The following is a 24,188-nucleotide window of genomic DNA, read 5'->3' as shown; positions in this document are numbered from 1 at the left end:
CTACTTCGCGGAATTTACATGGGAATTAACATGGGTTTTCCCATCCACATTAACCGCAAAAAATGCGGGAACACTGTGTGTTTGTGAATGTGTGCGCGTGCGTGCGAGTGTGTTATGTGTCCTTGTGTACACAGTGTTTGGTTGGTTGGTCCCAGTGTTCTTGTATAACTGCAGTGGCTTTGAAAAAAAAATCTGAATTTCTGTCAGCCTACCTGATTGCTCTTCCCCTTGATGACACACTCCCTTTTCTTGTCTAATGGAGCTGGCCAGTCAATCTGTATGCAAATGATAGAAACCAGCATGTTAATACAAATATATTACAATATATGTTCACTTTTTTTGACTGGGAGGTACAAAACATTACCATCACGGTTGAGAGGATTCCAAATATCTTGGTTATTATTTTAGGGACGTGAGAAGAGTAACAATATGAAGGAAATATTGTGCATTGTTATGCAATTGTCAGATGTAAACCATTTAAAATAGTTTGCCAGTGTGATGTTAAACCCCAAAGTAGATATAGCACACCCAAGATTTCCCCCAGAACACTTGGTAACCCTGGTGGACATGGACATACTGAGAAGATATTCAACAACCCGGGAGTGTACAGTGGCAGAATTGAGCCAGAACTTAATCACCAATTGGGGGCAGGACACCAGGCTTATAATACCACTGGGGGAAACTGTTTGCTCATCAATAGAGATGATTCAGTTAATTTATTTATGTGCTTTAGTTGTTCACAGGAATATGTAGCAATGTTAAGCTTTATTATTGCGGCATGTTTTTTCGAAGCTACCACAGCAGCAGAAGAAACATAAGCGCGAGCTCCATCAATAATTGAACCAAATCAACTGAACAACATGATTGAATGAGTCCGCGCGGATGTTTCACGTGGCAAACCAGAGTCTCATATTCAAAGTGATAAGCAGATGGCGGTGGAGGCCAAAACTTTGGAGTGCTGGCATCTTTCCTCGGCGTTCCACACTGGGGGAATGTTAACAGGTGGTCTTATCTTCACTGCAAGACTCATAAACCATAACAGCCTGCGCTTGCATGATGCGACTGTTTGCTTGCACATCTCTGTGTGAGCATGTAATAACTTCTCATTATGGTATATCAGATAATAATCCCTAAACTGCTGCAGGCTGCTCACTGGACCTTTACTCACCTGCTGAAATTGTATCGATCACAATGTTGGTCAATTATTGACGACCCAATGCAAAATCACATTGGGTGTATGAGGCGTCATCATCTCTGAATATAATGTATGAGGTAAACAAATACAATTCCCAAAGAGTGTATTTCAGCAAAGTGAGATCCAGATATTAAAATCCGGCCAAAACATCACACATGAAAAACAGGGAGCCGAAGTGTGAGCAATGTGAATCACTTGTGTGCATTTTTCAGCCAAATGTAGCACTCGTTTCATTTTTCAGATTCGACTGCTTCCTGGGGCTATTACAGAACGAGGCTTAAGCAAGGACTAAGCCAAATACATTTAAAATAAAGCAATGACCTGGAAAAATGACATAAACCCTCAGTCCCAGAAACAGACTTCTGTGAAAAGACCTTGTTGTTTCCTAAAACTGTAACTGTTATTACCTTTTTATACTATATTTTTTATTATAATACACTGTACATTATCTTGAACTAGCATATGTTCCACAAACAATTAAGCTAAACTGAACGTTGCCCAGTTAAGAGGTCAAGGAACTGATGTTTAACTATCAGGGCCCTAGATTGGTAAATACCGGCAGAATTTCATTTTCATGCTGGTTCAGGTCTCGTTTCCCATGTTTGGGAATTTGGCAGACCGCAATGCACCATTCTGGGCCTTCCAGAGAACAGAGATGTTGCTCCCCCAACGCATCTAACAAAGAGTGGACTGTGCTCTGCATAAAATGGGTGGGTCATCATTTTCGTGGCCCCAGCCTACCGGGTTTGTGATTTTGGTAAATCACGCTATGCCTCAATAAGCGCTGCGATGTAATCGTATTGCTCACCCTTGGTGGATCTTGCAATTTCGTGACCAAAAGTAAACTAAATTAGATTACCTAAAAGCAGGTCTGTTATCAGATGAAAGAGGTATAATTCAGTTTAGGTGGATTCGTTTGAGGCGCACAGGCCGAGAGTTTCGTGATCCAGGAATGTGTGCAGTGCACGTCATCGAATTCTATTTTATCAACGTGTCGCTATCTCAATCATTAAAGAAATTCACTCATTATAACCCTTATCATGTTGTTTTGACATGTATGTGTCTACGTGCACGTGCACGCTGGACTGTTTAGTGTTCAAACACAGGTCACATTTATTTGGAAATGTGAAAGCCTTCACCCCCCCCCCCCCCAAAAAAAAATAAAAATAAATAAATAAATAAAAAAAACAAAAACAAAACAAGTTCGCTAGAGTAGAGACACTAATTGCAACCCCTGCTTGCCTTCCGATGCCAGCAATGTGAATTATAATTGAAGACACCTCATGAACATTTTAAAACTTCCTCCGGTACCTCCAAAATAAAAGTCCCTATATTCAAGCTCTTGTGATAGCGTTATTGTGAATGTCACTATGTGCATGTGATAATTTTTCTCCGTTAAAGCGCTCATGTCAGTTCTTCTACTTGATTGCTTTTCCAAACGAAGGAACTTTGTCGTGGCAACATAGATCTGGTATAGTCAATATTGTGCAAAAAAATGTGCTGACAATACATTTGAATGGATGCTACAGATAAGACGAAATCCTATGAGCTAATGTCACTTTGCAGGTCCTACAACAAAGCTCTTGAGGAAAATTTCTGCGTGTATATGTGTGTTTGTGTGTGGGCGTTACCTGTGGCCGGAGCTGTCTGCTAATGTCATTGGGGTCCAAGGCAAATAGTGCCTCGCGTGCTCCGACATACAAAACTCTCTCATGGTCTGACAGTGTCAGCATGCTGTAGTTGAAGACTCCTTGAATGCTGAACCTGGCCATGCTGTCCAAAACATCTGGATGAAGACAAAAGTATATTTTCCATTTTAACATGATTTTACCTGCTACCACATGTAGCTCACTCACAGACAACAGGGATAGAAGAGAGCATTTCACACAAATTGTTTGAATGTGTCCATGTCCCCCCAGCTTATTCACACCACTGAGCCTGGCATCAACCCACTCACCACATAGCCCCAACTTAACGTTAACCACCCAACTCCAGTTCATGCACATTTCTTGGTTTTTATGCAACACACAGATGGACAGTAATTCTGCTTTTCAATTTTAGCCCATATCATCCTCCACCTACATACAACCCACACTGCAATCATCATCATTTTTATATAAACAATAAAGCAAGTGTTCTCACAGCTTCAGTAAACACATTCAGTGTTTCTTCACTTTCAGTTTGTATACTGACACCATAAATGAGGAGATTGCAATTTTTATCAGTTACAGAAAAATGAGAAGATATTTCTATTTTGCATGATGCACTTACGCAAAAAAAAAAAAAAAAAAAGAAAGGTTGTAGGACAAATTCCCACCTAAGCCATAGGAATCAATGTTGCAGCAAAATGTTTGGGAAAAAATATGCTTCTAATCTCAGGGAAGAACATTTGGAAATGAATCGCAGTGCATGCTGCCACTAATTTTGTGAGTCTTTAACTCGGTGAATACGTATAGGATTGTATGGGATCGTATCCACAACGTTGTTTTGTGTTTAAATGTTAAGTTATTAGAACCCGCAGCAACAAGGTACCCAGGACCCTCCTGAAAAGCAGTGCCTGGGTTTGTCTCCAAAATAAAGGAGGGAAGAAAATGTCATATATATACATATCATTATTATAGCTGTCTTTAATAGTTTCATTACAACAGGAAGGTAGGGAGTCACATGACGCAATTAAAACTATTTTCTTTCAGTGAAAAAGAGTGCCTTAAGATTTACGTTTGATTATGGGTAATAATTAATGTAGACACAACTACTATCACAAGGAGTGAGTTCAACCCAAAACAATGTTAGATAATGGTCAGCAGCTTACAGTAATTCAGACATTTTTATGGAAAATCTGATATATTTCAGATCTGCATGTGAGACGTGATAAGGTGCAACCATTAAGCAAGTCTGAACAAACAACATGAAATAACTTTGGGAAAAAAAACTGCCCTTGTTTTCACTGAGTCTGGGAGGTAAAAAACAAACAAACAAAAAAACAGATTTGAAAGTGATAGCAAGAAGAAAAGCATCTTGGATGCCCACACTTTTTTAGCAAGTTACTTATGAATGACAGTCGAAAAGATTGACCTACTTCATTTATTAATTAATTACTTACTTAATTTAAAAGCACACTTACAATTCATTATAGATACAATCAGTGATAGACCTTGTGAAAGTAAACATACTCAGAAAAACATATTTATTTATTAATATTTTTCTATAAAACTACTCTCCCTGGTCTGTTCTCTCTCAATGACTTATTAGTGTCTGCACTGTTCCATATCTAAAAAGATGGATACAAACCTTTGATCCAATCAAGTATCAGCTAGCAAGTATTGTCAGCTTCCATTCCAAATTGCGGTCTTGACGAGTAAGTCCTTTTTTAGCACCACACTTTCGCGATTGAACATGATTTCAGAACAACATTGTGTTGACTTAAGACTCCTGGAGCAACAGTCTGTGAGTCAAGTCCGTTACTGATGTGAGATGCTTCCGGGAGCATCTTCAAAATAAAAACATACCAAGACGTTACATTATTTGGTATGGTAAGGTTTATTTTTCTCGCCGCGTTTTACCGTCATGCAGAGCATCAATAAACAAGCGCGTTGTCTTGTGTACCCCATGGCAAAAACAACAGCCAAAAGAAAATACACCTTGTGCTGTGCATGATGAGAAATCTCATGGTGTCGTAATCTTACAAGATCTCTCTCGTTGTATGAGATCATAGGGTACTGGTTTAAAAAAAATGGGAGAACTGTCTGATATTGTCATGGCGACTCAGAATCACGTCAATGTTCATGGACAAATCATTACACTTCTGAGTGTGAACGCAGCAACAATGCTAATGTTACTGCTTAAAATGTGCCATTTCACAAATTTGAGAGGACAAGTTTTAGAAAATGTCCTCCAACTGGAGACTTAGAAGCAAACTGAAATGGTAGGCCACGCCTTCATTGTTTAACTGAAATGACAAAGATCTAACAAGGGCTTCTACATCAGCTTTAATCAGGCATTTTAATGTTTAATTGTTTACGATATCATTTGAATCCCTAGTGAGGATAAGCAGCTATAGAAAATGGACAGATCTCCGCAAGTATAATCTTGACAAGAAGCGTATATTCATGTCCACTGCTACAAAAATTTCAATTCTACACAGATGTCTCTCATATTTTCCTTGAAGGCAGGAGCTGTGAAAGATTTATTTCAACTGGACAGAAAAGGCTCAATTTAAAAGATAAGAAAGCTCATTTTCATATGAACAGAAACCAGAAGCCGCCTGAAGGTTGGAAATCAATCGTAAGACGCTTTGGGGAAATGGTCAAAAGCAAGAAATAATGCATCCTAGTCAAAGACAAATTATTGCAAACTGGAGACTGAGAAGCGAGCGAGGGGATACACATGGCTTTACTGTTGTCTGAAAAGGTCTACTTCAGATTTTAGACTTTGTGATCTGCCTCCATGAGCCTTGCAGCAGAGCTCCCAGTCTGCTATAAATATATACAGCCTCTGCTTATAGCTTCCAACTGCCCAGCCTCTCAAACACCGAACTATGATTAAAGGACTATTTTAAGGAGAGCTTTGAAGCAGTAACAAACACTGAATGGGAAGCAGAAACAGACAGACTGGAGGGAGAGACACTGGGTAGGAGAGTGCCATGAGACAAAAAAGAAACGCGCATGATGCATTGACAAACACTCATCTAAGAGGATACCCTCTTGATAAGAAAACCGTATAAAAAATATACACGCACTCACAAAGAAACACTCAGGGACCAAAGTCAGTTCTCTCTTGCATAAACAGAGGGTTCACAAGTGCGTCAGGTGGAAGACAGAATGAGAGCATGCGAAGAAACCAGGGGAAGCTAAACATGTTCTGACTTTTACTGACTGGATTTGCTCAAGTCAAAGAGCTTTAAATTGGTAGACTGGAGCACATGCGCTCCGTCTAAATACCAGCGCATCACCAATCACGTGAAGGCGCAAGTCAATTTTCCGTTTTGGGAATTTGGTAGACAGCATTGCCCATTTGTGGGAATCCGGTGCACAGACATTTTGGTAACAACGACTGGACTTCCCGAGGCGTAAAATGCGGTATTTCCTCAATTGAAGGTGCAGGTACAGCCTATACAAAGCCTGCTTTGCCTCAAAAGGCATTCTGTTGCAAATGTACTCCATGCCCACCGTGTATCTTGCAATTTTGTGACCAAAGTAGAAACAAGATTTGACCGCCTGAAAGCAGGTCTATTTTGAGGCGCAGGTGGATTGGGTGCTGTAATTAAAATGTGGTGGATTTGATGGTGGTGCGCAGGCAGATAGAGTCAACTTCATCATTATAAGAATCAGTTCATTGAACGAATTATAATCATTATCATCTGAAACAGCAACTACCTGCCAAATTGCCGGAGGGTCTCCCAAATTTCCACAGTTGACATCGTATTCTCTATTGGCAACACCTGAGACGCAATCATTCTGAATAATTGCAGGGATAAATTCATTGTAAAAATAGAATGATAAAACAAATAGTATACAGCGGTACCTGGAGATATGGAATTAATTTGTTATGGGATAGCTTTCGTATTGTTGTATTTTTGATTGAGTCCAGTTTCATTTGTAAATCATCTAATTTGTCCCTCCCTAAGGGGGAGGAGGGAGTTGGTGAACCTCAATGAATGAAAATTATTCAGGGATATCATCATTGAGGCCAGGAGGGTGAGCGGGGCATTATCCAGCACCAGCAAACATTTCAGAGGGAATAAGATGGAAGTATATTTCTTTATAGCTGGAGGTAACCTACTCTTCGAAAAACTGCCTCATTACCCAAGTTTCTGCGGTTTAATTGTTTTTTTTTTAAACAAACAAACAAATATATATATATATATATATATATATATATATATATATATATATATATATATCAAACTGCTATTGTTGAAACTAAACAGTATGTGATAACATACTAAAAGATATTTGTAGCATTTTATTTTATTAATAAATATAAATTTTAAACTGTCATTGTAGAGAATGCAACATAGACTAGAACGAATTATATAAATGTATTTTCTTTAAATCTTATATTTATTATATAAATAAACATTAATTATGAACTGTTATTGTAGAAATTAATATATAATAGAACAAATGATAAGAATAATAAACATTTTGTACATCTTATTGAAAAAAATTGTATAAATTAAGAGCTGTTATTGTAGAAAATTAGGCAAATTCTCTGACAAGCTTTACTATGCAGGTATTTCGCATTTGGAAACCAGTTGGTTATATATATATATATATATATATATATATATATATATATATATATATATATATACACACACACACACACACACACACACACACACACACACACACAGTGGGCCCCTGTGTTACGAACTTGATTCGTTCAGCGGCTACTCTCGTAACTCGAATTGCTCGTATGACGAGCAATCCAAACCTATGTTAATTAGTGAATGCGTGCAACGCGTGCAAAAACCTTAGGTAAAAACATCACGACTTTATACACATATTAAAAATGAGTAAGATAATCTACTGTACAGTTAAATTAAATAACATAAATATACAAAGGAAAAATTTACCTTTGGGGCGACGTGACGAGCTGGTGGTGGGTGGAGGCGGAGGGGAGCAGAGACCAACCCGCAGAATTTATTTATTTTCTTAAACGAGAACATATCACCGACGATTTCCTTCTCTTTAATCCATAATAGAAGAAGCCTCTCCATTTTGTTGTCGACCGGGGTCCGTCCCCCGGCAAGGAAAGTCTTGTCCTTAGAAGATTGCCGAGCGGTTACGGCCATACTCACGGGCAAGGTTAACTATGCGTGCGCCTACTTCGGATTTTTTTATTATCTCCTGCTTGGTTTCTATTGTCATCATCCTCTTACTTCTTCCTTTACCGCCACTTGCAATTTTAGAAGCCATGTCTAACAGATAAAGTTTGCAAAGTCTTCACAACATTCCTTCCTTCCGTTTTTCACTCATTTTCTCTCCTTCCTTCCATCCTGACCAGCTGTGCCATCAAGCTAGATAAAGGCGTTCGGCCAATAGCATATCGGCATTTCTGTGATTGACGTGACGCCGGCCAATAGCATATCCACATCTCCGTGAGTGAGACCGGGACTGTGACCTTAATCGACCAATAGCATATCGGCATATCCGTGACTGACACCGTGACTAAGACAGTGACTGTGACATTGTAAGAGCAATAGCATATCGGCGTAACCGTGACATGCGTGAACAGTTGATTTCGTTGATGCAGCAAAGCCAATAAAATAGTACGGACGCATTGACCGGCATGTCGGATTGTTTGTAAGACGAAAGGTTTGTGCGTAAGAGGGGGACAAAAAAACGCTGCGGTCCACGCTCGTATGTCGAAAAGTTCGTAAAAGAGGGAGTTCGTAAACCGGGGGCCCACTGTGTATATATATATATATATATATATATATATATATATATATATATATAAAGTGTGTATATATATATATATTTTTTTTTCATTTATCTATTTATTTATTAGCCAAAAGTGCTTATGCGGCAAATAGGCGGGGTATAGCCAGGGTTCCTCCTTTTTTCTTAAAATGCTCAAAATGCTTTTCACCTGTGGAAGGCCTAATCTAGAGAGAAGAAATCCTGATAGGCTTAGCACAGGTGTGGGAAGGAGTTCATAACACACGCACGATCTTCTATTAAAACATAGCAAAATGATTTTTTTCTTTTATTAACTTCATACAGATTGCTCAAGACTTCTCCAATTAACCAATACTTGATGTTTCTGAAAGGGTTAGCCTTATCAACCACTTGATGTGAATTCTGCTTTAATGGTGGATTAGGAAGCTCAGCTTTTTAAATCCCAATGTACACCATGAAACATTGCAAGAACACTAGAAAGAATCAAAGCAGATGGAATTCCTTTTCCATACATGGACAAATAACAAATAAACCATAAGAGAAAATTGAGTTTATGTTTTGCTACACAAATGTTTGCATCCACGGAGATGAAAATAATTCCTAAAATAAAGGATGTACCTGTATATAAACGGCAGCCTTAATTTTAGAGTCAAATTGCGGTATTTTCTATGTCACCGTGTCCAGGACATGCCAACAGTTTGACGATATCATAAAAACTGTAGCAACACAGAATGAATCTCATCTTTGTAATTTCTTCATATTTTATTGTATTTTTGAAAAAAAGAGAAAGAGAGAGAGAGAGAGAGGGACACACACAAACACACACCTTCAGGAAGAGTTCTAAATAATTGTGAACGCTGATTGTAACTCCTTGTTATCCTGTTAGTCGGCTACAGGCTCCACTCAAAGTCGACGCGCAAGAGCCGTTAGACCAAACCTGGTGTAGCCTCACAATTAGCAATTTGCTCTGCACAAGAAACACTTTCTTCTTGAAAGATACAACAATATTCCTGTGTCCAAACAAGAATAGACTTGGACATTGGTTCAGTCTGCTCGCTTCTTTTATTGAAATTAATGCCGTAACAACCTCAGCTAACAAAAGCTGCTGTTAGATGCAACTCATGCACTGGCTGTTAACAGGCAACTGACTTCTGCCCTCTAGTTCGTCTCATTATGGTAATTATTGTAAGTAAGAATAAGGTACATCTGTATGTCAAAACCCAGCTTATTAGCCTGACGGATGCGACATTCCTCGAATGTCGTTGAATTAAAAAAAAAATACACACACACTCACACACATATGGGACACATTTTTGGCCTAAGTTTTTGGGAAAAATGTATGCCTTATCTTTGGGGAATTACAGTACTCAAAAGACTTAGTCCAAATTTGTGATTGATTAAGTGTTGCGTGCCAAGACTCATCAAAGTGTGAAATACAATCTCCTTAATTCATTTTTCTCTTGCCCCCTGGTAGTCCTATCACTCTTTTCAGGCTACATATAATGGACTATGCTGTTTCTGCACATAAGGCCAATAGCGTTAAATCAGGGTATCAGTAAAACCCTTTTAACACTGCTGCAAGGAAGCGCTTTGCATAAGAGCAGCCTGGAGTGGCATTTTCACTTTAATCCACATGCCCACTTGGTCACACATCAGCTCCTCCAGAGTCAGTGTGACAACAGTGCACACTCCAGGTCGTGACTTCTGGTCCAGGCTGTTAATCTCTACCGACCAATCAGCTCAGGGGCGGGGGATGAGTGACACTCAACTCAGCAAGAGAAGCAGTGATGAATTTTTCCCTTGCTTCTTCCTCCTCCCACATCTGTACTGCCAGTCACGCACAACCTTGCTCTGCCTCCTCTGCATTGCTCTCAACTACTCATTACTGTAATTGGAGGCTTTGGGAAGATATGGGGGAAACAAAGTGTAAGAAAAGAAAGGTTGCGAAACAGAGAGAGAGAGGGAGGGAGCCAGAGAGAGAGAGAGAGAGAGAGAGAGAGAGAGAGAGAGAGAGAGAGAGAGAGAGAGAGAGAGAGAGAGAGAGAGAGAGAGGGAGGGAGGGAGAGTTCTCTGGAGGTCAGAGGCCTGGCACCTTTTCCACACCAAGGATTTGCCATTTGTCTCTGACAGTATATCTAAATCAATCTATCAATCTATTTTTTTTAAATTGCAAGAGACATACATATATTGACTTTGGCTTTCCTTTACAAACTGTAGGGTTCACTTACTACATCAAAGGGGGTCAGTTTCAAAACACATTACATTTCTTCTCCCTGTCCTTCTTTGCCTCTGTTCTTTGTTTACCCTCAGCTGCTGCATTTTGGGGTAGTTTTGGCTTACTGTTCTTTGTCACTAGGCATGTTTGTGTGTGTGTGTGCATGCGTCTGGAGGACATGAAGAAAAAAGATGTCCCTCATAATATTCACAGATAAAAAAAGGTTTACTTGACGGAGGGAAGTTGGCTTTTCTCTTTTTAATACACCAAGGCGATTCATTCCAATACTGCTTGCAATCTTCAACGTAGGAAAAGTATCTCAACTTAAGTCTCCTGGGTCACTGATTTAATATTTATCTGAAAGTGTGTATGTCGACTTCAGATGTATTTAAATGCATTTCAGACAAAAAGTAATGAGCTGTACGACAACGTTGAATTATATTTGGGGTTACTTAGCATTTCTTCCATGTTTACAGGCTCAGTTATGGCAGCAATTTTTTATTCGTCATGCAGCACGGTTTACATCGGCACTAGAAGCCCAGTTACAAAAAAATATAGCCTTTTCAATGATTTCTTATGAAAATCTTGGCAGGTCATTTTGTGTTTAACCTTGGTGTTTCCAACTAGAAAGAATGGGAGAGAACTAAGAGGGCAATCAATTTTCTTCCTAGCAATTTATGATAAAATGTTAAAGAGTATGCTGATATCATTCACGATCAGTAAAAATATAACAGAAAAATATGAAAAAAAAATGCAACTTGCTTTGTAGCATTTTTAGTAGTAAATGGTGATGTAAATGTAAAATTCATGGATTGTTATGCATTCTGCATTGGCAAAAGGACACTAACAGAGGTTGTTTATTTTCTTTCTCTGCATCCGCATGTATTCCTTGTGTAATTGCAGGGAGGAGTGATGAGTGTTGGGAGGAAGGGGTGGGGGGCAAATATCTCTGCATCCATCTCTGCTTTGACTCGACTATCACCCTCCCAAACACGTGAAAAAAGACATACACTCCTTCTGCTCGGTCCAAGAGCTGCAAATCCTTCGTTCTGCCAGTCTGAGCTGTACACACATATAAACAAAGGATGATTTGACAGCTACACGCACAAACAGAATTGGTTTTGCATGTCTGTGCAAAGATGTGCCCTCAGATAGATGGACACAGACAGAAGTTTATGTCCTTTTAAGGCAGCGCGTGACTGACCCGTTTCTCTCTCTTTCTTCATCTGTCTCACTTTCATGCTCTTTTGCCATTATATTTCCACTCCACCGCCATCTGCAACACCCCCTTCTTTTTCTGCAGCTTTGTTTTTCCATTCCATCTTTCTCCTTCATCCATATCACTCATTTACGCTAATAGTGAGCCTGAAAATCTCATTTTTCTTTAACAGAGTGGCAAAATCTCTCAGTGAGTCAGTTGATCCTTTTTGTTTCGATTATAAATCAATTTGTGCCGAGAATCTTTCAGCACTCAAGTGTCAAGTCCCGTAGGATGGGTGATATGAGATGACGTGATCTACCTTCTCTCAGGTTTCCGGACTCAAGGCTTCACCAGAGGTAATGGGAGATACAACGCCATCTAATTCAACCACTTGTTTCCGGGGGAGGGAAGTGGGGAAGAGAGGAAGATTGGGGGGAGAGAGAGTTCTGAAAAATGACTTGCATCTATCACAGTTAGGCCCCTTTGGTATATCATTAGACTTGGGAAGTGCCGATCAAGATCTTGGTGACTGTCGCCCAAATCTTTCTACTGCCGGGCTCTTCGTGACAGAGTGAAAAGCTTGGTCATATACAGGAGGGGCTCAGAGTAGAGTTGCTGCTAAGTCCCATTGAGAGAAGCCAGATGGGGTGACTCAGGCGTATAGTTCAAATGCCTCGGGGTCTTCCTGGAAGAGCTGAAGTGGCTGTGGCGAGCTAAGACTGGACTTTTCCGCTTAAGCTTCTGCTCCCATAGATAAGCGGAGGATAGATGCATGGATTCTTGATTTGTCGCTGACAAAAGTTGATGGAAATGGTTTCTTCTTTCACTTCCCTTTTCTTGTATCGCGATGATACATCAAAAGCGATGAAGTTTGTGAAGTAAGAGGGATGAGCAGGAGAAATAGAAAAAGTGACGACAGGATGTATTGTATATTTGGGCTGAATAATCACCTGCATTTGCAATATGTGATTTGGTAATAGCAAAAGGTGAAATTTGACTGTGTAAGGGCTCGGATCAAGCAGAGCCAGGTGTAATTAAAACCTGCCACGCTAGGTGCATGTAATTTACAGTTTTCCATCTTATTGGACCTTGAAGTGAGTATTGAACGTTTGATCTTTTCGCCTCATGAGGTAAAAATAAAAAAACACCCATTGTGTACGCACTACTTGAGCTGTGACCAATCAAAACACATCTGCCGGTCAAATGATTTGAAAATGGTTGTCACCTGTGCGGTTGTCAGCGGTCGAATTTAGGAGGAAAAATGTATCTGCATATGGTCAGATATTGTATTGTCTGATTCCATTGATTAAACTGAAGAAGAAAGAAATGGTTTCCCTACTCATTTAAGTGATGAGGCATTGCTGTGGCCTACCACTGGTAATACATTTACAATTCATACTTTTTTTTTAAAGCATAAAGATGGTTGTGTGATGTTAAGTAGCATCACAATATTGAGGTTATGAAAAAAAAATGCAATTAAGTTTTTCAATTATTCAGCCCTGGCGTGTATGCACAAAAATACAAAGCTTTTGAAATCGCCCCCACACCACCTTAAGTATGTCATTCTCTAGAAGAGCTGAGGAAATCTGAGGTCTGTAAAAATGTCACAAGAGCATTTCGGGTTCATTCAATAAAGCCCACAAAGCAAAATGTAAGGGGAAGGATAAAAGGCAAAAAAGGCAACAGACGAGACTGAAAGATACAAGATACATAAGATGAAAGGTGCGATAGATGACACAAAGAAGTTCGAAAAATAGTATTTGCAAAATCCCCAAGTAAGAGAATGCTGCTGCACATCCCCTTTGATGGATTAAAACAGGCACCATTTCTAAGCCCGCCTGCAACAATTGGCATTGTTAAGTGAAGAAAGCCAGCCTTGGCTGCAGTGGAAAACGGAGATAAAGAGTGCAAATGCAGTTTAGCACCAGGATTAGATTGCCATAATTTTCATTTGACTTCGGGTCAACATCAGAATCTTAATATAACTCTGACATCATCCATTCCTGACAGTGGAGAAGCCTTGTTGGCTGTCCAAACAGGATTCATTTTCTCAGACCCCAAGGAGTTGAGATTTTCCGGCTCGACATCGCCACTGCTCGCAATCCGAGCAGAACAACGAAGACTGTGAGACACAACTCATCCTGGCCATCATGCCTTCAAACTGTTGCCCTCTGTTTGGCAATACAGGGCTCAGAACGTTGGACAAAATGACCCAGAGACAGCTTTATCCCCGGAGCTACTAACACTCTGAAAAAGACTAAAAAAAGATCACACTGAAAAAAACTACAATTGCACTGTTGTGAAACTGATATCTATTCTATCTATTATTTATTTATACTGTAGATGATTTATTCTATGTTCATATTAATATGCACCAATGGGATCAGCGCTCCGAATTTCATTGTATACCTAAGTACAGTGAAAATAAAGTCAATTCCATTCTATTCGATTCGAATTTAACATTGTTTGTTTGTTACACACAGTAGGAAAAATAAGGGGTAGGAAAAATAATACCATAGTCACTCTTTAATAATCTTGTCATCTTAAACCAGCCACCATGGCAAGTGAGTGACACGGCTAAACTGGATGGCTAAACCTGGACAACAGAAAATAATAATTTGGTGACTGAACCTCGCAGATCCACTAACTCCTATCTTATCACGTAGCAACACACTGAAGCGGCAACTGTTTTATTTTTGGAACCACAAACATCATGGCACAAGCTATCAAGGCAAAGGCAGATTGCCCCGGCCACTGTTGCTATTAACAAACCGTGGATACGATGGTGGATAAAACCCCATATGCGTTTTCATGATGAGAAAAAGGCCTTTTCCAGTTTGGTCTCAAGACAGTGATCATGTAGCCAATCCCAGAGATACAGAGGTACTTTGCAGGGCTGCTACAAAAAGAGAATTTGGATCTTTTGTACCTTTCCACACAACATTTCAATACTCCTTGTCGTCTAACATACTCTCAGTCTTGCACAGCTCACTTACCATGGTAGCGTACAGTCTTGCGTGGGATTGGGTTCCAGTTAAGTCCCAGAGACTTTTCACATCCAAACAGGGACAAAAAGAGCAGGACCTTCACCCAGGCCATTTCTCTGATGTAAACTCCCATTTGGTGGAAATGGTCCGAGTGATGGATTGAGACCTCACTCAGATGATCAGGTAAGGACTCAGGAGAGCAGACTGGCTCCTGGCAACCTGCCGGAAGGGGAAAAAAAATAAAAAAGTAAATAAAAAAACACGTCAGCGGGAGGGAAAAAAAAAAATCACACTCGCTTTAGTTGTGCTTTGCAAATTATTTTGACAGTATTTGCACATTCAGAAGTCATTCGGTATTCCTAAGGCAAAAGGCAAGGTATGCCCTGAACTGGTCATCAGTCAACCATGAGACTAATGTAAATCACCTTTTACATTCACATCCATACCTATGGAAAAATTAGAGCAGCGGTTTTATCACGGGTTTATCATTTTATCATAGATTTCACATTTGTGCCTGTGCACAACAATAAAAAACACCATTTTAATGACTTTTGACTGGTCATTTGTGGAGGAAGGTTCTGTGTCCCTCCTTTGCTCTCATTGATAATAAAAGCCATTGCCACTCAAAAAGCTGTGAAACTGCTTATCACCGCACTCTTGTTGAGCCAATTCAGCAGCAGTATATTAAACTGAGGCTACGTTATCAAAGTTAATTGTGCTGGCAATGCCTCTGACGCCAATGTGTTTGGAAATGAATGTTGAGGCAAGGACGATCCAATAGCAGTGTGCTGTAAATGAACAGCTTTAAACCTAATGAATGTGTCAAGTGTATAGTTGCAGTGAGGCATTGGAAGCCAATGACAGGAGTCCCGGTGGCATAGCGTTTTTCATGAAATAAATTCCAAAAGTTAAGCGCAATGAAACTCAAGAAAAAAAATATGTATGAGCGCTGAATCGTCAAACTGCCTTCATTAGTTGTGTGACAATATTGGAATAAAAAAAAAAAAAAGACACACTCTTACAGCTTAAAAGTCAAATGCGGCATGCAATATTTCTTTGAAACACTTGACAAAGCTTACTCTTACTTCAGACATTATTTTGGTAGTGTGAAGGCACGCACACTATGCAGCTTTACAAAATATATCCAAACTCATTGTTCTGAAATGTTATCTGAAATCGGTGCTGACATAAAAAAATAATAATAAAAAATACTTAGTTTCAAGTGTCAAATGTGTAGAACATTATCAAACTTTTTAAACGGAGGCATTCTAGGATACAACCTTCGCAACTGATAGATTATTTTGAGTAAGTAGGACATTTCTAGAGAGAGATGACACTCTTTAATTGAAATGTAATTTTAATACAGCGTGTGCCACAAGAAACATTTTAATCACTAAGGATGAGAAACTAAAACATCATCACGTAAATCAGAGCACAATGTACTGGTAGAAGGAGAGGCATAACATATCTTTGTTGATGAATGATTACCCTCGCAGTGATCAACAAAATTTGTGTAAAACAATTCATCTCTGACCAAACACTGATGACGGGTCGATCTCTATTAAAGATCCGTGATTGAATGGAGCGAGCTCTTTAGGACGGGCATTCTTACGCAAAGGTGTATAAAAATAGACTGGGTGGCATAATATGTTGTGGTAATGAGACTCAATGAAACTCCTGAATTGAATTATTGGGAGGTGTAACCCAAGACAATTATAAATGTCATCAATATAATCATCTCCCTGCAGAGGGGCGTTTTAAGTAGTAACTTAACCCAATCTTAGAACATACTCAAAAACAGTTACCCCATGTGTTGGCTTCAAATTTTGTATCTGTAGCATTTTGGAGCAAAAGAGGTTTTAATAACTCAAACTGGTGAAGGTTTCTACTGAACTTTCACAACCAGCATAAAATGTCAAACTGTTACTAACTGAATGCAAAGTACTTCTTGACTGTTAATGTAGTACACAGTATACGACGTTTCCATCTTAGCAAGTCAATGTGATTGAATTGCATCACTGGTGGTGCCAGTAAATGAAATTTGAAGATGTGTTTGTGTGTGTTTGCATGGTCTTGTGAGCGCAAATCGAAACAAAATTACTCTTATTGATTCCATGTTTACGAAGAAAATAGGAGGGTAAAACCTCCACCCCCGGCCCCCACTCCAGATCATATGATGGTGATGTGCTGTTAAATGACCATTCTCAAATGCTACGTTTGTGTGAAATCGGCAAGTCTCGCTGTGCACACTACCGGCTTTATTAGATCGATACTGGAGGCCTTAGTTGCCAGCGTTTGAGTGAGCCAAGAAGACATTGAGATGGGAAATAGAGGAGGGAAGCTGGGGGAGGGAGGGCAAACAGATTAAAAAAAAAAGAAGATGAAACGTGGCGGAGCAATTCAAAACTCACACATTATTTGATATGTTGCTGGAGGAATTTTCACCCTTTTCTGTAACTATGCAAAAGCCTAACAGTGTGAAGTGGGCATCCTGAAGGCTGGATTAAGAGAAGAGGCAGTGCAAAAACTGAAGCATGGGATGGGGAACAATGTGGCAGAAGGCAGCATAGAGAATTTTCTGCTTTATTTGTTCAAATGAGGATGAAGCGGTTTACAACATATGATAAATCATCATCAAATCGTGCAATATAGTAGTTACTAGGGCCCGACCGATACGTTATTTCTGAGGGTGTTGCTGGGGACGATTTTTGGCAGACAAACTACAGATCAAGATCAATCGGCTGATTCATTTAAAACATAAATAATGAGAAGTAAAAGACTGTTTTTGCTTGGAATTGATGAAATGATTAGAGGATTAATCATTGTCATATGTGTGTGTGTGTGTCATATTTAACACGCTGATGATGCACTTTTGACTTAAAACAATATCCAGCAATATGTGAAATATGAGAAAAATGGACACGGGTGGCATTAAAATGAACACACACACATAAACACGTCCCCCCCCCCCCCCCCCCCCCCACACACACACACACACACACAGACAAATGCTTTTTTCAGTCGAGAGTTAATGAATAAACATATGCAATTAGGTAATAACACCTAAATCATGCACTCGAAGCATCAACATGTTAAAAAAAATGCATCGTAACAAGCATATAGGAGGATTGACGTGGAAACAGTTCATTAAGACAAATCAACAAAATGGTTGCTTATTTTAAAAGGCCATAGTTGGCTGATTGAATTCACTGTACAATTAATCAGTAGACACTTAACAAAAATATCACTTCATGGTCATGGTTTGTTACCCATTCTGAACAATAAGAAAACAAAATTCCAAATTCCAAAACTCCATACAAAGAAAATGATTTCGAAGTATGTAGGGTTGGGGGGGGGCAGGATTAAAACTTTGGCCTTCAACATTTTTTTCCCATTCCTTCTACAAGCTAATACAAAGAATAGACTAACACAGCAGGCACCCCAAAGCGCAGAGGACTAAACTTCTAATTGTTTTAATCGTAATGTTGCTCTGTTGATGCTGCTGACTGCTAAAGGGGGATAATTCAAGGTGATATAAAGGAAAAAGAACATTAACAAGCTGCGATGTCGCGTTTATTGACTACTTTTATCTTGACACCAATGTACTGCTAAAATTGCATCATATGTCGCTGAGTTGCAACTAGAGAAATTTACAACCGCAGAATTTATTCTTTGAACCAAGCCTACTCTTAGGATAGCTCATGATGCTATGTTTAATGACATACATCCCAGGTCTCCGCTGATGACCACACTAATGCAATTGCATTGCCTCTCCATGCTGCCTCAATGAGGCCCTGCAGTGTCACCTCATTCAAATCATCTTTTAGAGGCTGGTGCTGTTGTCGAGGGTGGTTTAGCTAATGAGCTGCGACACGGCAGCAGAAATAATATCAGTCACTACTCCACAATAAGAGAGCTCATTAAAACATCTAGAGAAATAGGCCACATGGTTTGATTGGGTTTGTGAGCTCGTGTGTTTTAGTTGGGTTTGCACACACACACACACACACACACACACACACACACACACACACCCACACGCACTTGAGGTAAGATGACTCCCTTAAGGGACAAGTGGGGGGAGTTTTTTTTTAGTGCGGGGGCGGATGTCGGGGAAAAAAAAGATGAGGGAGGTTTTCAACTTTATCCGTCAAGTCTCCTTTTTCTTTGTCACTGTGTGAGTCTGTTTTACACTGCCCTTTACCTCACCTTTATTTTATCCATGTGTTTTCCTGACAGCCATTTCCTTCAACTCCTCCTCAAACACACTCCCAGCTGATTGCCTAACCAATGTCTGACTTTTCATCCCCGACCTCTGACCTTTTCATGGGTTTCAACGCCGGTCTACGCCTGACTATCACACAGTGTCCATTAACCCGTGAATGCGCATGCACACACACAGACACACACACACACACACACACACACACACAAAGCGGCAATTCCCACCCTCTTCCTTCCTCCCTCGCCTCCCTGCAAAACAAACACTTCATCTAGAATCAGCTCTCTTCCTTCCTTCCTGCTACCCCTTCCGCTCCCAGCCAGACATCTTTCACTGTGTTTCCAGCATTAAAATGCATTGGAAATGGGTGACTCCATGCACCATTTTAATGTATCGGGTGTTCACAAAAGCGGCCCATGCGAGTCACCAGTCAACAAAATCAAAAAAAAAATTTTTTTTTCAAAAGGTCCAAATTATCTGTCACTGGTTCAACAGAAAGTATATGTATCCAAATGACTAATGGTATCTGTTACATGGTATCGGTATTGCTGAGTAAAGTACTTGTACTGGTATCAGATGAAGAACGTAGAACTGAATATCTCTAAAATGTACAAACCAATGCAAAGAAGACCAAACTCAAAAAACTTTCTGGCAACACAAAACCGGTTGTGTTAAATAAAGGCTCCATTAAGGCTGCTAAGGCTGATCATTTTTAGTATTAGGACATTTGAAAAAGCCTAAACATGGAGAATAATAGTCATCGTGAGTATGAAACTTTGCATCGTGCAACAAAACTAATGGAAATCTGTTAAAGTAAACAGATGTCACCAAAACATCTATAATGTGAAAAACTTGCTCTGCAAAGCAGTTTTAGACACCTGTTTTTATATGCTGCAGAGTTCTTCAGGTTATGTCGCTCTCGTGAAAAATGATTCATTGCTTTATGATAATTTGTGACCTGAATTCATCCTGTTTCCTTTTTGTGACTCTTAGGGCTATAATTGTTATCTGTGAGTTTCAAAATGTTCCACAGGGGCCTTGAAAGAAGATGCTAAATAATTTCAACAATTAGGAAGTTCTTTTTTTTTCAGCTGAAATACTTGGCTCACAGTTTGGCTTTTAGAAAACACTCAACTTTCTCAACAACATCCAAAAGTGATTTAAATCCCAGCATCCTCACATTCTGCCTGGCAGCTTTATAGTTGTATGTCTGGAATATTAATGCTGAAGTGTGCAGTTGTCAGCTGATCTGGGTTCAACTCCCGAGCAAAACGACTTTGGAGTTTGTGTGGAAAAAAAAAAAAAATCAAGATACAGAAATCTCTGCAAAATTGATGATGTGAGATGTGAAGTGAGAAATGTCAACAAAGACTTTATTACTCCTTCAGACTTCTATACTGAGGGAAAACACCAGATGCTTTATGGGAGCTTTTACTCAAACGCCAGGCAAAAGAATTGCAACAACGCTCATGGGATGATGTGTTACGTTCATGTGCTGAATGCAACTATAGTGATTCGTTCATGTAATGGTTTTGTTTTGGAGGCTAGCTTTCAGAATAAGAACCCGGAAAGTCTATATTGACTACTAATTGGGTGATGGTTGTTGGCTAACTTGGCTTTTACAATCCCCTCCCTCCAACGTTTCAATTACATAATGGCGTGCAAAAAGGGCATATTATCGAATTGTATAGCTAAGTGGCAGATACGCACGCAGCAAACGGGGTGACGTGTTATAGTAAATAAAAGTAAATAAAGTAAATACATATACCAGCGCTCTTGGTGACGAACGACAAGCGGGATAAAATTCGTCAGTGCAAGTTGTCCCCTTTGTCCAATGTGGTCTCCTCGATGACAACGAAATTCATCCGTTTGGTGCAACTTTAACTTATTCATTTACTTCAAAGGCATTAAAGTTAACTTTGGAACCCGTGACTGTTAGTGCGTCACGTTTGCGGATCCTCAGATGAGCTCGGCTGTACATTTCCTGATTATTACTTCTCGGGTGGATCTTTTAGTTGTTGGTTTGTTAAAAACAATAAAAATATATTAGCCTACGCATTGAACGATCTACTAATTTTGCCTGTATGACTGTTGATTTAAATGCATCTGGGCAGCCGTTTCAGTTCATTCAGATTGGTGTTTAACATCATTTTTATCCTGATTGCCGTGATTACATAGGGAACGTGAAAGCAGCAATATTGCCGTTATGCACGCTGCAAAGCTACACCCCCAAATAAGACAGTATTCAATTTTTGAAGGCAAGTAAATTATTGTCACTAAAAACAGGTGTTGACAAAACACTAAATATTGTTTGCACACGTGAGTGCATTTTATCAATCAGCAACTATATCTGCTGTGTATGTACTGCAGTGCTTCTCAGGTATATTTTGCCGAGCCCCCCGGCAAAGAGAAAACTTTTCGGGCCCCCACTCTACGCGCTGACCATAAATTAAATCCTAAAATAAAAAAATTGAGCATACCTAAATAAGTATTTTTATAACATTAACAAAAGAAAACACAATATTAATAAACTATTAACAAACGTTCATCATTATTTTTACAGAATTCATGCGGGTTACAGCTTAGTCCAAAATAGAATAAAACAACCAAGTGCATGAAAGTGCCTGAAAATAATTTAAAAAAATCTTATTTTATTGCAAGTACACTTCACATGACAAAAACAAAGCCTTTTCCCTAGGGTCATCTGCGCCCCCCCCCTGCCCCACTAGTTGAGAAGCACTGGTGTACTGTGACAGATCAGAAGCTCAAGAAAGTACAAGTATGTAGGTAGGGTACACTCCCAATTTAATTTTGTCATAAAACACCTGTGGGAGCTTTAGGGGTATTACGGTAAATGCAGCAATACACACCCTCCTCCGACTGTCCGTAGCTACAACAGCCATGGTGACCTCCAGAGGAGTGCCGCCCCCATGTAATATAATTTAATGATAACTGGACCTACGATTATATTTAAAACATACTGTGAAGAACACATTTATTTTCAAGTATTTGAAATTTATTTTATTAATTGTTTTTAATGAAAAACGGTCTAAATCTTACAAACTGTCACTTTAAGAAATACATCTCAGAAATGTTTGAACTTAAATGATCACCAGTCAGTGACTAACCCATCCATGTTCACGCAACAAAGCACATTTATTATATTTGCATACAATGAACGATTTTCTAAACAGCACAGAAGCATCTACCTATTCAAATGCTGTGCAAGTAAATGCCACCAAGTTTCCAATTAAAGGGTAACTTGTATACACTTTCCATTCTAATTACCTCAAAGTGAAGCAGAACCTATCCCCGCCTTTTGAAGACAGCCATTTCGACTTGATGAATGTCAGAGAAGATATCCTATGGGACTGCATGGCGTTGCAGTTACTATCTCCCCGCAAGCAGCTTTTATGGTTCTCCCTTGAGAAGCTCTGCGGGCCTTCAAGGATTGCTTCCTTTCATCCCTGCTTGCACGGACATTCCCTCTCCCGCTCGCTGCCTTGTCTTTGTCATGGTCGGCTGGTCAGGCGTGGCCAGCTTATGATTCTTTGATCACCTCTCTGATCTCCTCCATCATTGCCAGGGGCACCATCTGATTACAGATGAAATGGATCTGATTTGGGCTCTGACCACAGGCCAAACACCTGTTCAGACCTGACGGTGTGATAAAAAGGGATGTACAGGCGGGATGGAACCAGTGAGGCTGACTGTCCCTATAAACGGACAGTAGGCCATCTGTGTTTGTCATATTGAAGAACATCTTATTTACAATCTATGCTGCAGTGCGGAGATAAACTAGAATGCATTTCTATCACATTCCAAAATAAAAATCTTCAGACGTCACTGCAAACCTGAGTTTATTTATGAAAGTGAATGTGACCATGAAAGCTTTTCACCAATTATTAAAGCCTAATATTATAAAGCGCAATACAAGGTCTTGTACAATGCATTGTCATGATAGCGCAAAACAGCAGCTGTACAATGTGGTCTAAAGTCTTTTCACACACTTCTAAATGAGTTAAATACTAGATTGGGCTACAAGTCATTCTTAAATTTTGTTTGTTTATACATAAGGCCAAATTCTAGTGCATGTTGTGTTAAATGATGATGCAGAGAGTGAACGTGTTCCATTCACTCAGCATACGTCACGGAAATCAGAAACTAAATCATGCCGCAGCTCGAAAATAGACTTGATTTAACCATAGAGCTTAAGTGAGCTGCGTCAGTAAATGTAAGATTTGCTATGAGTTTACTTTTGTGGATTATACAATTCAGAGGCAGCGAGAATGCCGTCCACCCACTGAATGCGGTGCCTATGACCTTTTTCAGCCGTACCTTTGTTTTTAAAATAATGATTATTTTTTTTACTCGCTTATATCTGCTCTATGTTTAGTTCTTAGGTTTTGCATTTGATCTCAATCATATACAGCACTTTGTTACAATTTGTTTCTTTAAGTGCTTTACAATAAATAAAGTTAAGTTGAATTTATTACTAGCTATGAGTCATTCCAGAGCTTGATCCGATGCTGCAGACCTAATCCAAAATTGTTGCTAGTGTTTGGTGTTTGGGTTTGTTTTTTTCCGAGCTGACAAGCAAAAGTCACGCCAAAGTGTGAAACTATTTTAGGCTGTTTGCGCAAAAGTGATCACTGTAGCAACTGTTTCCAGCAAAAACCTCAGAACTGGGTATGACTGTACTCTGATTAGTGCACTGTCCGCTCTCTGCCCAGCTCGGACGAACTTTGTCAGCAATTAGCTTGTGAACATAAAGGGTCACATATTTCCCTGTGGAGTTTTCGAGAACCCGAGAGTAAAAGGGAGTGGATAATTGACTTGGATTCCTCAGTGACAAGAACTCAAATCCAAGAGTATGCTAATACCTATCTGTGTCAGTTGGATGGGTAACAAGACAGTTGTTTACTAACTTTATCAGGTGATAGTATGTCACTGTTATGT

The 24,188-nt window shown here is 39.5% G+C and overlaps 1 protein-coding gene across 4 annotated transcripts in view; it reads right to left on the bottom strand.

Moving 5' to 3' along the window:
- Positions 1–24,188, bottom strand: part of sema4c (sema domain, immunoglobulin domain (Ig), transmembrane domain (TM) and short cytoplasmic domain, (semaphorin) 4C) — an 82,328-nt gene that overhangs the window by 16,672 nt on the left and 41,468 nt on the right. For 3 of the 4 annotated variants that reach the window (XR_015867134.1, XM_088426894.1, XM_088426915.1), the window contains exons 3-5: positions 15,017–15,226; positions 2,827–2,981; positions 213–275 (exon numbers count right to left, since the gene is read on the bottom strand). Coding sequence is in view for 3 of the 4 variants with exons in the window: in XM_088426894.1 (XP_088283020.1) it covers positions 213–275; positions 2,827–2,981; positions 15,017–15,140 (342 nt within the window). In the remaining variant the exon portion in view is untranslated. Of the gene's footprint in view, positions 1–212; positions 276–2,826; positions 2,982–15,016; positions 15,227–20,997; positions 21,207–24,188 lie in introns of those variants that run through there. The other variant, XM_088426903.1, reaches the window with a different exon arrangement.

The sequence above is a fragment of the Hippichthys cyanospilos genome, chromosome 1, assembly GCF_059441005.1.
Source record: "Hippichthys cyanospilos isolate Australia breed blue-spotted pipefish chromosome 1, RoL_Hcya_1.0, whole genome shotgun sequence".
Classification (NCBI taxonomy): Eukaryota; Metazoa; Chordata; class Actinopteri; order Syngnathiformes; family Syngnathidae; genus Hippichthys; species Hippichthys cyanospilos.
Note: the sequence above shows the minus strand (reverse complement) of the source record. Positions and strands in the feature narration are given on the sequence as shown.